The sequence below is a fragment of the Aythya marila genome (assembly GCF_965140915.1).
Source record: "Aythya marila genome assembly, chromosome: 3".
In the NCBI taxonomy this organism is placed as follows: domain Eukaryota; kingdom Metazoa; phylum Chordata; class Aves; order Anseriformes; family Anatidae; genus Aythya; species Aythya marila.
In genome coordinates, this window is record NC_139044.1 from 59757527 (window position 1) to 59773527 (window position 16001).

Here is a 16001-nt window from a genome sequence, read left to right on the forward strand (position 1 = left end):
CTTTAGTAGCAGCGATGTAGAACAGAGAAAAATGCAGTGCTACCTGCTTTAAAATATGTATAGCCCACTCTCCTTCTGTAATCTCTTCTCTAAAATTCTTGTTTAGTTCTTTCATTACCACTCAGTGTCTGCCACTTCCCACATTGCTCACAGTACTAGCAATACACAACATGTAGGAAAAAGGGTTTTTCTTTTAATAAAGTTTCTGATATATTATATGTTCTGGAACAGATGGATCAGTAAATTGGTGCATCATCTTTGTGTCGCTGCCACTGTTTCTATCATAGGGAGTTTCAGTTGGCTTTTCTGAGCATTAAGAGTTTGTAGGTCTGCACTGCTGTTATTCTTCAGGGAAAAAAAAGACTCTAACAAGTCAGGTCTCATTTTAGTCTGAGGGACTGGAAAGGAGGAGCAGGAACAAATAGCCATACCAGAAAAAGAAAACAAAGTCAGCTATGGCTAGTGGCCATTTCATGCCACAAATGCTGTCATTCACCAATAATACTCCATATTACTAAAGCAATTTGTTTTTCCTTCCAGTTACCTTTTTATTGCTTTAGACCTCCCTGATATACATTTATTGGCATCAAAGTGCACACAACTAGTTTGGCATCACCTTAATTAGAACAACACACCAATGAACTGGTCTGAAGACATCTTGTATGCAGTGCTTGGTTATGACTGTCCTCTGAAAAAAGTATGCTTGCTTTGAGAAAGGATGCACAATATGGTGGTCAGAGATTCATTGCTCCCTGCATTCAGGCAACGCAGAGCACATAAGAAGGATGAGCAAAGAAAACCAACTGGCCAGAACCTGAGAGCACTGTCAGCCTTTCTGGACGTACATTTACAGAACTTGTTTAGGTCTTATTGCTCAAATACTGAGAAAAGCCAGGGACCTGCAGAGCCTTACAGGCTCATAATCCAGACCAGTCTGAATCCATAGGGTATATGCATAAAAACAACTTTTCAATAAACAAATTTGACAGACTCATAATACCAATGTTAGCAGCAAATAAGAGGGAAACAAACAAACAAACAAACAAAAAAAACCTCTTAAGCAATGGCACTCCCTTACTGGTTGCATAACTTGGAAATTTATTTGAAACCCAGTTCAAAATTTCAAAATTCAGACCTTACCAGAGATGATCAGGTTGTTTCAGTATTTTGTTCGTTATAAATTGCTTTAAAGCAGCCTTCAGTACTGCTTCATCACTTCATCGTGGTACTAAAGCAAGAAGTTGCTTGTTAGGTGAATAGTATCAGAAAGACCTTAATAGAGCTAAATTGTATGAAACATTTTCTCCTCTTTTCATCCTACTGTAAGATGAACCTTAGCACAAGCAATTCCTATGCCGTCGCAGCTGTGCTAGCTCTCAATAAGCCATATAATGATACCTCCTGGGAAAGAAATCAGGACCAGTATTATAAGCTCTCACAGCCACAACTATTCCACTAATATTCTGATTTAAGGAGATGAACATCTAGTGAAGCCTTCCTAGGTGTTAAAGATCAAACTAGAGAATTCACCTCTCCCTCTCACAAGGACCTTCTCAATACTTTTTTCCCCCTCAAAGTATATTATTATGATCAACATCTGAATAATCAGAAAAACAGCAACAAGGTATTTACTTTGATCAAGGTGTTTATTGCATCTCAGAGGGCACACATGCACTGGGGTTTTCTTTTTTTTTTTTTTTTTTCTTTTTTTTTTCTTTCTTTTCCATTTTTTTATTTTTTTAAACTGAAATACAAAGAAAGAAGAGCCATTTCGAAATTAGCTTTTTATAGAACTTTCCCATTACGGTGTATGTTATCCCCACAGTAAATTCAGATACAACCACTTTTAATGGTACCATACATTGATTAAATAGTTAATTTGAAAGACTTCAGGTGAAGATCTTTCCAACCCAGTATGCTTTTACAGAGAACTGCCAAGCCACTTGTAACACTGATCAACAGTGACCTCATTTAAGAGTCAAGATCTTAAGCCAAGCCATCAGCAGAAACAGTATGAGAACAAATAAAAATTAAAGAAACACATTATGTACAGTAAAGGGCATGGATCTCTGGATCAGAATTAAATCTAATCACCAATAGTACAAAAGCTACTCACAGCGCAATTGGGGAAATGGAGAAAACACTAGCCTATGGCATACACAGGTAAGCACTAAATTAAGAGATGTACATAAGAACTAAACAGAGGTGAGTAACATCAATTGCAATGTTTTGACTACAGATATACCAAAGAGTGCTCTCAGATTCGAAATCCCTTAATGCCAACACAACTATGGCTGCTTTTTTTTTTCAACTACATTGAGAGAAACTGACCCTTTACTTATTTTCAGTGCATTTAGCAAGAACTGAAAGATAAATATGCCAATTTAAAATGCAAAAACTTAAATAATTAAAATATATTTTAAAACCAAAATGGCAATAAATATGATATTTCTTTCAGATATGATCTTTCATTCTTGGAAAATCATTGAAAAAGTATTTGTTATGGAAGTTTACCTTTATATTACTTTAAATTATCTTAACATATACAGTGCCACAAAAATAAAACATTTTTTCACGACAATTGAGATTCCTGTGACTGGAAAAAAAATGTATTCCACACAATTTCATAAGTGTTTTCCTTACTATCTGGTATTATCACACTATATTTTGTAACAGATAAAGGAGAAATTGAATCTTAGGGAAATTTTAGGTGTCCTCAAAAAGTTATATACATTGAAACCTTCAAAAAACACAGACATCGCTCCAAATGGCTCACCAAACAACAGCTGCATAATCTGCCCCTGTGGGATAGGTTCAGAAAAGCACTAGAAGGCATCAGAAACATACATCCATTGTTTAAATTGTAAAACACAAATAACCCAAGTACACAAATTTAGAGAGAGTAGGGATAACAGCTAAGGTAGTACACATTCCTAATGTTCACTTTCACAGCTGTGCTACACGTTTCAGGAGTAAGAGAAAGTCTGAGTAAGCGCTGGGTTTGGTACTGGTGGCTCACTTCAAAACTCTGAGCATCGATTTGCAGACTCCAAACTCACATTTTTGTCATCCAGTCAGAAAAACTGCAGCTGTGAAAACAAAGAGTTAGATGAAAACTGAAATAATGAATCAAATAAAGCATGCTCTAGAAAAATTAAGGCGAAAACACCAGATACACACTTCATTGCACCTCAGAGAGGTTACCAGCTTTCAGTAAAGCAGTTGTTGTCCCATAGACATTTATGAATCAATCTACTATAAATTCAAGCTGAAAGCAGTGAATCCCAGCAATAAAAATGCATCTCCACTTCTGGAAGTCTCCACAAAGCCCCAGGTACACCTTCAGTTTTGGGATTTGGTGACATGGACAAAGTGGAACCAGGTGGTATTTGCTAAGATTAGCTTGATCCCTTCTGCTGCTGCTAATTCAAGCATAGAAGAAGCCTAGAACAAGCCTTAAAATTAAGTTATGGGTAGAAAGAAAAGGGACTTATAAAGAAGGCTTCAAAGATATGTAATTATTGTCTTCTCCTCACATGGCAAATTATTCTAGGCTTACTTACAAAATGCCTACCTTACTTCAGCCAGTTGAAAAATAAAATGCAGAAGTGTTCAATCTGATCTGATGTTTCTTTCTAGCCCTATTTTTTTGTTTTTTGATCTCTCCACACCTATGATACAAAATTTGTTTCCACACATGTGAGACCTGATATAAGATCTATCACAATTTACCAAGAGCTCTCAAAAACAATCTACAGCTCCTGTAACACCATGGAAACAAGCCTCTCTGGCACGGTTTTGCCCCTAGTATTTGTATGCTATTATGATTCTATTTCTTTCAACATTAGTTTCATGAAAAAAAGCAAACCCTCAGATTGAGTAGAAGCAGGGCAAAATGGAAATCATAGACTGAAGATAACTTTTCTGGTCAGCAACTTTCAGAAAAGAAAAAAAAAAAAAAAAAGTAGTCAAAAGTCAAGCTTTCAGGCTAAAATTAAAAATACAGGCATAATTCAGTTTTCTGCTTAAGTCACCACACTACCAGTGTGTGTTCCTGCCCATCTCTGAAGCTACAATTCTATCAGCCATGTTTAACCTACCAGACTAATCAACATCTGTGTGCCAGATATGTACTACAGCGTAACATGCAGGCAGTCACAGAATACCTTATCGTTTACAAGAAATCCTTGATGTTAAGATCCGCTAATGGGTCCTTTGTTGGAGGTTTCTTGGGACTCTGAGTAGCAGGAGTTGGGCTTGGAGAAAGCTAACAGATGCCAGACGGGAAGGCAGAAAAAAAACAAAGCAGACAAGGATACACAGTCATTAGGTAAGTATATCTGGGTCTCACACAAACACACTGCAAGCACATGAAGCTCTATGTTATTGCTAAACTCAGCGTGTTGCCATTTTTCCCAAGCATTGTTTAATCTCTGTCCTTACTACAGAGCTAACAATGCTTGGCTGATGTAATGCACAAGGCCAAAGACATTGCATATACTAGTCAGCACAGCTGTAAATCACTCTCAGCCTGTAAGAAAGAATGCTGTTAGGATTATCAACCCAGACAGAGGTTAAGCAATTGTTAGATATTAAACACCAAGGCCCAGAATAAGCTGAATGTGTGCTGCAGAGTACATCTGAAAATCCCAGCAACTGGCATTTAAATACAACTTGTTCTACATTGGTAATATGAATAAAAGCTCAAAGAGTGCTGCACATGTAACTATATGTATACTTGATTCCACCTTTTGTGGTCATAAAATCAATTATTCCATAGAAAGTATCTGTTTTTCATGTTCCTTGCAATCCTTTTCACTAGTGAGCCAAATAGTTCTCTCATCCTGACCTTACTCCCCACCACTGCCACCTTACCCAGGACACTAGGCACCTTGATTACCACCCTACTCTGAGAAAAAATTGTGTCTTCCATAATACTATTCTTGATATCTATGTGAACAGACAGTTTAAGGCGGCAGGAAATGACCAAGTACATGAAAGGCATAGCTTTAATACCTACAACTTCTCAATTAGAGCAGTTTCAAGTTCTTCCCACGTCTACAAAGAAAACCTGGAGATACTTAAACAGGAATGTGTTTCCTTACTTAAGGAGCGTAGTTTGCTACAGGATGATTGTTTGATTTAAGGTTTGGAAAAAAAAAAAAAAAGAAGGTTGAGTAGTTTTAAGTGTTAAAAATTATATTTTAGAGCCAGAGCATGAACTTCTACCTCCTACCTCATTTCAAAGATAAGATGGACTTCTGACTTGCCCAGAAGCAAAGTACTGCAAATAATTTGGTCCCTGCCTCCACTCTGGAAAGGGCCTTTCCTTTTCAGAGTTACGACAAACTAAACTCTACTTTGGAGAAATAGCCTGGAACAGCTATCATGGCTTATGTTGCATCACCTAGTGGCCATCAATCAGCTAAAAACTTTGCGTCAGAGTGGATACTGAGTGCTACATTTCCAATCTCATTAGCTTCCAGTTAGAGGGAATCCTTGGTTCAACAGGATGGATGTCATGTCTCCATTCACTCAACCTACTTCATCATTAATTACTCCATTATTTTTTTGTTATATTAATGAAGGACCCTGGCAGCTGATAAGTCTGTGTTTCCTTGTTACTAGCCTAATGCATTTTGATAAGGGCAATCACACAGTTACTACAATCCACTCTTAAAGATTACCATAAATTTATTTATTTATTTTTTTGATCCATTTTTAAGCCTGCTAAGATTGTACTCTTTGGTGGCAGCATGGTAAATAGGCAGCTGCATGACGTGGAACAGGCTGGAACAGATGGTTTTCTAAGTGACAAATGTAATGTGAGAGTACTACAGCAGTTCTCTACCTTGTTTTGGGAGCTAGAGACCACTCTGCAGTCATTCACTATTTTTTACCTCCTTATTAATAATCATCTTCTCAGATTATGTTGTTCTGCTTTAAAGTATCAGTACATACAAATCTGCAGGATAATATCCAGAGGTAACTTCTACATATATTGATCAAGCGTAAAACAGGATAGGTGACAGAAAAAGAGGCAATGGGAACAATCTGAAACACAGGAGGTTCCTCCTAAGCATGAGGAAGCACTTATTTACTGTGCAGGTGATGGAGCACTGGCACAGATTGACCAGAGAGCTTGTGGAGTCTTTGTCCTTAGACAAAATGTGGTCTACACATGGTCCTGAGAAGCCTGATTGAGCAGCGGAATTGGACAAGAAGACTTCCACAGGGTCCTTCAAGCTTCAGCTATTCTGTGATTCATGCAGAATTGCTGCTAAGCAAAGACCTTCTCGTTAAATGAATAAGGAACTCCCTGCACACATCAAATACCAGAGAATTCTTATGCACAGAAATTTATGCTAAAGATTCTCCATCTGTCAAGCAATTTAGAGACCCAACACATAGTTTAATTACTATGCTAGTTCTCTAAGAACAGGTTTGCTTTGGTTGTGTGCGTCCAAGTTTATGTCCCCTGTATATCTAAATATGTGATAGTCACAGTGTCAGACTAGATAAAGCACATACTTTAAGTACATGAAAAATGAAGCATTGCCATGTATCTCTCACTTAAAAAAAAAAAAAAAAAAAAGAGTAACTGAAGTTCAAGACCTTTCATTCACATTCTTCCACATTAGTCTAGGTTACAGGAAAAATTCTACCCCAAATTATTTAAATTTGCACACTGCAGTGAAAAACCTGCTCTGAACTCTCCAATTTTATGTACACTATGGTAATTCATATTTTAATGCAGTCATTTTGCAGTGAAATAAACCCAGCATGCTACTAGCCTAAAGCAGTTCAACTTGCATTTACTAAGGAACAGCTGTCAAAGAACTTGAGACCTCAGCTTGCTCATAAGCAGGTCAGTTTTCTGTAGAATCCTCTTGGTGGGCTCGGAGGGAAGATGCAGAGCACAACTCTAGTAAACTTTGTCAAGCTCTGTACAGAATACAATTGTCAAACAGCTCCATTTTCAAGTTTACTCAGCCTCCCACTCCCCCTCCCACCCAAAGACATCTTGGTGTAGTTAGGTGCAGGAGACTTTCTGAACCTGTTCCATTGGTCTCATAAAAGGCAATTGAACAAAAGAAAAAAAAATCAAGGTAGTTCATGTGATCAGTTGCAAGTCAGGCAGCTGACACTGCAAGAAATCCCATTTACAAACCTACAGCTAGAATTTGAACGGAGATAATGTACACACAATTCCCTTCTAGCGATACGGCTAACAGTTCATCTAACATTAACACTCACTTGTACACCAGGGCCAGCGGCAGCTCCAAATGGTGGCCTCATCATAGGCTGCCCATACATAACTGGCTGCTGGGGCATCATGGGTACGCCCGCTCCTGCTGGGGGCTGTAAATTAAAGCAGTGTGATTAGGTTTCTGGATTAAGAAGGGAGAGCCATGTAACAAAAGAAAGAGACTCACCATCCCAAATGCTGCTCCTGGCTGTGCGACAGGTGGAGCACCTCCTGTGGGAGGAACACCACTTGCTGGAGGCACGGCTCCTGTCTAAAAATAAAAATTAAAAAAAAAAAAAAAAAAAAAAAAGAAGGTAAGAATGTCTGTAACACATAATACCTAATCTCAAAACCATGATGCTTCTGAAGAATGAGAGAATTGAATCAGTCCTTACACTGATGTTCAGTTTTCTTTGTCATAAGAAAGCCAATGTGACAGTCTCAATTCTCTTAATGAATGGAGTTCATTTTCTGAATGCAGCTCAAAATAGACCCAAGAAAATTCATACTTTTCTCCTTCTTCTACACAAGGTAAAAAGCATACCGATTTTGTAATTGATAGCCAACACAGCATTGCACTTGCTATAGCACTGATTTTAATATAACTTTAAGCTAGCAATGCCTAGCTTAAGCAGAGTGTAAAGTTAAATGAAGTAATTGCTATAGTTATTAGTTTCCAGTAAAAAAGAATAGTATTTTTATGCAGTGAGATTCATTTAGTCAAAAACTAAATTCGCACACTTAAACCAGAATCACAACTGTTACAGACTTTACAAAGGGAAGTTGAACTTGTTATGCAATGGATTTTCAAATAAAACATAAGCGCAGAAAAGCAATATTTTACCAGGATTCAGGAGGAGAGAAATGTTAGTTTAGTAGTGGACATACAGCACAATTAAAACAGTACCTTTGTACTTGGCCACCTCAGTTACCTAGCAGAACCTATACATCATCCCTTTTGGTTCCCTTGCCTGTAATTTCCCATGCACAGTCTCCCTATGACCTGGAAAGCAGGCAAGTCTCTCCTTTTTGCAGAAGTATATTCAATACAAACAGTGCTTAAACTCTTGCTAAGAACTTTAAAGAGAGGCAGGAAACATTCAAAGAAGGGATTTAAAGATGGTGGTAGGATTTTTAGGAACCTCATTACTGCTACCATGCAGCCTAAGTATATTGGCACAATTTCCCAAGCTATTACAGAAGTCATAATGCCATGACTGAGCCTTTAAATCCTGAATGCCTATCTTGAGTCAGTTATGTCCCACCATGCTTGCAGAGCTGTCAGCATGCTTACAGTTGACAGCACAGAAACATCTCTGGATATATGCAAGAATTATTCACTACACAATCCACTTCTACAAAGGCTGCATTTAGTGTCCTTCCCTGATCCTTGCTTCAAGACTAAAATATACCAGTTTCTTAGGAAACATTAGACTAGTCAGGATAACCCATTCCAGATTTATTGAACAATAGTAATTGGCAAGAAAGGGTTGAATGCTTATGAACCTTTTTCCAGTTTTACTGTGAGCACTTCAATTATTGCACTATCAGTTCAGCTGTCCTCAAGCTAAGAAAAAGATCTGGACATTTGGCTATGGGAAGCAAGGAATAGAAAGACATGGGCTAATGACATCAGGTAAGCACCCTAAAGCTATCTGAGTCCAGCCAAAGAACCACATCTTAGTTCAGAATTCAGTCCATCACATGCCAAGACACAAACTGAACATGCTTTTGCATCAAAGTGCTCAGGTCATTCAAGGGAATGGGCTTTTGTGAAATTCTGCTGATTTTAATCCAGAAGCTGAAAGGTCATAAGGAAGGGAAGAAGTGACCAAAATTCAAGTGTCTCAAATTCAAGGTTCAACTATGATGTGAAGGAATGATTCATTTTGGTCTTAATACTTACTTTTTCCTGTGGTTTTCAAAAACACCTGGGTGCAGATGTAGAAGAAATGCACGTAACACGCACATTTCTCAAAATACTATCAAAACCAGCATTCCAGAAAGGATAGTTACCTATCAGATGGTAAAACTACTACCAGCTGAGACTGATATTACAGGAGTTAGAAAGTTCAGATAGTACAAGTCACCAGATCATTCACATCTAAGTATAGCACAGATAATTTGAAGCCATTGTTTTTGAGATTACTGAGCGTGAACAGTTAAGCACCCACTAGTACCATACATTGCTTGAGGACTGTCTGCTGGATGGACAATCCAAAAAGAGCTGTGTTAGGTAGCTTCTAGATAGTTTTAAGCCAGCTGTAATAACTGCAGTGCTGGTGAGCTGCTGTTAGTATCTTCATGTTTAGCAAGTATAAAAAGCGATCAAAAAAATTTTTTCACTTACACTGTACAGTATTGTCCAGCCTCTCTATTAAGAAAAAAAGTTAGCATTACAACTAATACATTCAATGAAGTATCAACCTCAGGGAATTCTTGCACCTTCCGTTAGGTCAAGGAACAAACTGGAACATGCTTAAAGTTACATTAAGCATGTGTCAGCAGGAACTGCTTTGAATGTGTCAGCAGGAACTGAGCCAGTCATGCTCGCCCTGACAGTCCTCTCCTTTCACCTCCACCCCACTTTTTTCCAACAGAGGCTGTTTTATGCCCTGCATAGCTTTGATGACGTATGACCTTTCTTTAGATTACCTCTGTAGATCACTCATGATAAGTTGCTCTTGAGCCAAGTTAGTGTCTTCGGGTATATTCTGCAGGGAAATCTTAACCTTTCCAAAAGACTGCTTTTACTGGGCGAAAGAAGCTACACCCTTCTACTACTCTAACAAAAAACATCTGGTTAGTCTGAATACCATGTAGTCTTTTGATCTACTTCATTCAGGAAAGCTTGAATCAAGAACAAGCTTGAGAAAAAAACTTCTCTCCTTCCAGTACTTCAGCTTTGGATAAATATCATTGTGCCTTGGACAGTCTACCTGGGCCTGGTGCTGGTCAAGACCTGTAGGGGTAACCACACACTGTTCTTAGAAATGTCCACAGACATTAAGAGTATATGTAAATTCATTTTTTGTTTGTTTGTTTGTTTTGGAAGACACACAAAAAAGCAGTCTTTATTTACAGCCAGTTGTCACTGGGTTCAAGTCAATCTGGTCTTAAAAACGTTTCTTGACACAACCATATAATTTATAACAAAGCAAACTCTTTAGCTGAAACAAACAGGAGTAGTATCTACAAACACATAAAAATTCTTAAAAAAAATAGTCTTAAAATAGTGAGGTTTCATACTGGTGGTATTGATGGATTAAACACCTACCAACGGACCACTTGGGACGCCGCCAGTTGACCATGTTGCAGGTGCTACCTTTGGTTGCCAGTTGGCTCCTCCTGTTAACTTTTTCTCTCCAGCATTCCACTGAAGATCTCCCCTAGTAGAGAGGGAGAGAGACAGAGCTATTCTTTGCATACCCTCACAGTGAAAATGAAAATCAATTGCAGTGTACGTTAACTTTAAGCCTGCAGCTACATTAGTTTATGGTATATGCAGTTTAAGTTATTAACAGAAAGATACACTTTTAGTACGCAGTTTCAAGGATTGTTAGTGGTAAACACCACTACATTCTACACTGAAGTCAGTTACATGGTTATGGCCTTTGTGGTGAGAATTAAAGAGTTGTTTTACTTAGTATTGATTGAACGTAACATATTATTGCATATACCCTTGTAGGAAGTAGGAAGAGGGACTGCTACTGCCTATTCTACTGGGGCCAGGCAGTAGAGCTGCCTGATAGAAGTCTTTGAAAGGTCATTTCATTGCTGGAAATCTTGCTCAGACAGAAGAAGGAAGAAAGCATTCAGTTCTGAAAAAAGTTGATAGATACAAGAAAAACAAATCATTAACAGAATAAAAGGTCTGTTTCAAAACTGGGTTTTGCTAGAGGCTGCTTTATCCAGAATAAGCTACACTCTTTGAATGAAGTAGACTGAGGGAAGCTAAGTATGGGGAATAAACTTTATGATGTGTTTACTTATTTCCCTCCTATCATCTCTGCAGAGGTGCAAGACATCTTGAAGTACACACATCATAAAATAGTCTTGGATACAGAGGAAGACTCAGCACAGAAGTAAGCAATTGGTTAGCTTAAGACAATCAAAAACAGTGTAATGTTTTCAATATTTCTTCTTGCAAAAAGAAGCTTTTCACTGCATGGAATCAACTTCTTTTCTATTTTACAAATATTCCAATGCCTACACGATAAGCACATCCAGCGTCTGTAAAAAGATAACAAAACTATTACATATTAGCCTAAATAATGAGGAGAGCTATTCAATTTATTATCTGGACAATTCATTTGGAAATCAGCTACCCAATATGAAGACAGTGATTTATATATACATATATATTTTTAGAAACTCAGATTAAAGCCAGCAAGTTTAAAAGCTATATCAGGAACAATTAACATTAATTATTCATTGAATCTGTACAGAACAGAATACACTTCCCAGAATTTTTATGAAGTGCTCAGTTTCGGTTAAGGAGGCTAGGAGGGGGGTACTGGGATGTGACCGATTCATAGATCCTAATAAACATGGAAATCAATGTAAGACTACAAAACAGACTTGAACATCTTTTTTTTTTTTTTTTTTTTTTTTTTTTATATATATATATATAAACACATATATATATTTAATTAAATGTTGAACTTACTTTTTTGAAGTGGTGCCAGAAATTCCAAGATCTAAAAGTTATAAGAAAAAAAGGAAAGTCACATTTCTAATAAATTAAAGTGCATTAAAGTAATAGCTCACGTTTCATTGTACATGGGCTTATACAGAATAATGGCGTTCTGGCTGTCTCCATTTAGACAGCACTAGCACAGCATAAGACACAGCTACAGGACAATCTTATGAGGAACCCTATGGGTGTCTTATACTTGAAGAAGCCATTTTTGCTCTATAAGCAAACCAAAGTGACAATGTATTTAGGTCTACAAAATGTTATTTAAGAGCACCAAAACTATTTACCATGAATGGTAACATTAGTTTCTGTTCTTCATGTTACATGCTGAACTATTAAATTATTTTACTCATACAGATAAAACTCAGTGTTATTTGGAAGCTCTACAGTTTTATCTGTTTTATCATGCACGTGCACTCCAAGTAGTTTCCTTAATTACTCTCTGAAAGAAGTTTTAGGCTAAGTTTTAAAAAAACTCTCTTCTCACATGATCGGTATGAGTCCTGCAAAAAGTCAAATTGCTAAGTGCAATTATTTACTCCCCCAAACCAGGATATACCAAATGATGTGCAGAAGATTTTTCAAGTGATTAAAACTCTTGCTGACTTCTAAACACAGTTATTTCTCTCCACACCAAGAAAAATAGTATGCATCTTCAGATCAGTTATATCTTTGCTGTGTTTACATATAGGAACAGAATATTCTTTTTACACAGTATTGCTACTACAACTTCAGTACTATTGTAACTTAGCCTAGGTGGGTCTATGTTAGGTTTGTACAGGTGCTGGTGCTACTGATCTATAGTTATAAAGGTTATCTCTGTTATAGGAAAGAACCTGTTGTTGTTTAGCATTTCAAGAACATTTTTGGGGAAGTTCACTGTCTGAGAGACCATCTGTTCTTGGCTATTGTTCTCACTTCACCCCACTGCTACTTCTGTTCTCACTAAGCAACAAGTCAGCTATTGTCTTCATGAACTTTTCTGACTAAATTCCATAGTGCTACCAGATGCTTTGGACAGTTTTCACCATTCCAGCTGTTATTACTTGGGGGCCCACCCATCAAGAGTCTGATGTGCCCATTAGTGTCCCAGGATGCTCACATGTTACCAATCATACTTAGTAAATAGATCCTGCTATTTGGCTCAGATTCTGGAGACAACGAGGGACAAGCTATGACCCCAGCTACCTGAATCAGGCCCTACTTCTGCCTATAGCTGCCCTGATCTCCCTGCGGAAATAAAAGGGCATTGGTAGAAGAAAGATAAAATGGACAGCTGTTTGGATCTACAAACAAAAACTATCATTGTATGCCATATCACTTAAAACAGAAATGTGTCACTTACTGCCTACTAAGTTTGCAAGAGATGAATCAAGATCACTTCCGAGTCCTTTGCTTGCTGCTGAAGGAGTGACTGTTGCTGTAGCTGCAGGAGCTATAGACTGACCAGAAGGAACCATAGTTGGCATAAGAAGATCACCTAAGCCATCAAACACTGGAAGGGAAAGGAGAGTTGTTAAAGAATAGCAGCTCTGGTAAGAAAAACACTACCAGCCACTTTGATGTTGGTCCAACAAATGTAGTACAGACAACAATGTCACAAGTCTTACCAAAACATAGTTTGACATTAAAAGTAATGCCAACAAGGGCATGCATGTCATTTTACTATACACTGAATGTACAGTAACCCTGAAAGAGCTATACCAATGAAAACTAATATGACAGGACATGCCTGAAAGCACTTTAATTGGAGAGCTGAATCTACAAAGATACAGCACTGCTTCCACATAACACTATTTTTCTTACAGACATCCTTAGAGAGATGTCAGATGCACACACATTTGTCAGGAGATATTCATTTAAAGGCTTTTAAAATGAACATCTTGCCACAGACACCAGTCAGATTTATGGCAAAGGCAGTCTTATACCTTGACATTTTATGGCAACAGGATTAAAACAGTCTCAGGATATTATTATTCACTTGCAAGCAGAGGGGAGTTAGGAAAGCCTACTAACATCTCATAAGATCAGAAGGAATGAGAACCATCCACACTGACAGAGCTAGTCTCCTTAGTCCATCTATCTATCTCTGAAACTAATTTTTTAGATCTCTTGAAGTCAAACAGCCTGGTACATCTCATGCCAGCATTATCTTCTGATCTGTATTTGAGGTACATGCTAATGTTAAGTCAACAGAAAGGGGTAGCATGTGCACTGGCAAGCAACCAAATAACCAACCACGCAGCAGTACTACTTTGACCTTTTTCTTGTAAAGTTGCAGAACTCACCAATTTTAAGTTTGTAGCAAGGACCCAGCATGGAAAGTACAGAATGGAAGAGATACAAACAAAATGATAGCAGTGATGAAAGTTTAAGCTTATAGTCAGGCAAAGAACATGACCTCGGTCTCAGTTTTGTGTAACTTCAGGTGCCATGCAAGCTTAAGAACAGTTTCAGCAGCAACAGCAAGATGACTTGGCTATATAATTGATTTACAGAAAAGTATTGTCCTTGAGTAATTCCTGATTTGTGCCATGAAGCGCATGCAAGGATGATGTTCACACTAGTTTGGTTTGTATTGTCATGGTAGAATAAAAGATGGGTACAGAGAGCTCTTGGGCACACACTTGTCTAAACACAACCTTGAGTTCTTCCAGCAGAGAAGGAAGAGGGAAATTGTTTTTATTGTTTGCATTCAGAACCTAAATATGGTGTCATTAACTCATCTAACACACAAAACACATTAGGAAATTAACAGGAAGAAAACCTTCAGCTCACCTGATGCATCAAATGAACTGCCAGTTGTTGGAGCTGTTGTTCCAAAAGCTGCATCAAAGTTAGGCTGTAGTAAGCTTGTTTGAGCTGGAGTGACCGGGGATGGTGATGGAGAAGGAGCAATAAAAGACCCTCCAAAGCCTTGAAAAAGTTACATAAGAGAGATGTGGACATTAGAATCAGTTTTGATGGTCTGTGTTTAACAAAAGCTCAACCTGTAGAAGGCAGAATTATAAAAGCAGTGCTTATTAGACGATTGCGAACAGCTCGCTACTACACAAGCATCCTTTGTATGCCAGATATGATCCAAGAAATTTATGCTTTTTTCAGGAGTTACCAGTAAAAATTTTAATGTCCATTGTTTAGGTATCTGCAGAGGCAGACAGAGTACACAGTTCTTCTAGTACTATATGCTACGGTTTTAATTAAGTAAACTCTCAGGTAGAAAGCAACAAAAAAGAATTAGTTCAGAAAGGAAAGAGAAACAGAGGAGTAGCCTGAGAAGAACATATGATCACAGTTTAATGGACACAACTACTTTGGAATCCCAGTTCAGAAGGCAGTGTTTTAATCATCCAGTTTAGCCTCTCACTATCTTAAAACATACTGGTCTGCCTGAAGATGTCTTCACACTGCCATCTACCACTCCCTCCTCCTCCCAAAGCAGGATCAAGAGTATACACAAAATAAATAAATCCTAATCATTCAGATTCTCCAGCCTTTAGCAATTTATTCCCTTGCTTTACTATTCTTAAATTCCCTCCTTTGTCCACTATAAAATTTGATCTCCCTTGCAATTTAAGCTTATTTGTATTATCTACAGACTCTAGAAACTGTTTAAATATGCAAAGACTGTCAAAAAAAAAAAAAAAAAAAAAACAAGAACAAAATCAAACAAAAACAAAAACAAAAACAAAAACAAAAACAAAACAACAGACATATGACATATGACACCTCCTCAATTCTCTTTAGTCTACCGGCCAGTCCTCTTTCTTATTCAATCTTTTATTGACTGATTCCTGAGACCTCCATACTCCTTCAGTCTCTCAGCCTTGCTTTTTCCCAGCTGCCCTGCTGCCCTCGCATTAGGTGGATCAGTTCTGAGCTCACCACTCCAACTGAAACTATGATAATACATGAAGCAGACCACTGCACATTCTACAGGCTGTAATTTTCCCCCTATATCAGAGTAGGAAGCATATTATTTTCCCACAGCTGAACATAAGATGGTGACATGCCAGTGCTCTACCACTGCCTGTAGCTTCTTTTCAGGGACAT

The 16001-nt window shown here is 37.8% G+C and overlaps 1 protein-coding gene across 12 annotated transcripts in view; it reads right to left on the reverse strand.

Moving 5' to 3' along the window:
• Positions 1-1657: 1657 nt before the first annotated feature.
• Positions 1658-16001, reverse strand: part of SNAP91 (synaptosome associated protein 91) — a 71603-nt gene continuing 57259 nt past the window's right edge. For 5 of the 12 annotated variants that reach the window (XM_082757832.1, XM_082757831.1, XM_082757841.1 and 2 more), the window contains 9 exons: positions 14727-14864; positions 13294-13443; positions 11919-11949; positions 10527-10638; positions 9600-9623; positions 7437-7520; positions 7258-7362; positions 4167-4267; positions 1659-3089 (listed from right to left, as the gene is read on the reverse strand). In XM_082757832.1, the coding sequence (XP_082613958.1) occupies positions 4175-4267; positions 7258-7362; positions 7437-7520; positions 9600-9623; positions 10527-10638; positions 11919-11949; positions 13294-13443; positions 14727-14864 (737 nt within the window). In that variant the 3' untranslated portion in view covers positions 1659-3089; positions 4167-4174. Of the gene's footprint in view, positions 3090-4166; positions 4268-7257; positions 7363-7436; positions 7521-9599; positions 9624-10526; positions 10639-11918; positions 11950-13293; positions 13444-14726; positions 14865-16001 lie in introns of all 12 variants that reach the window. The other 7 variants (XM_082757834.1, XM_082757835.1, XM_082757839.1 and 4 more) reach the window with 3 other exon arrangements.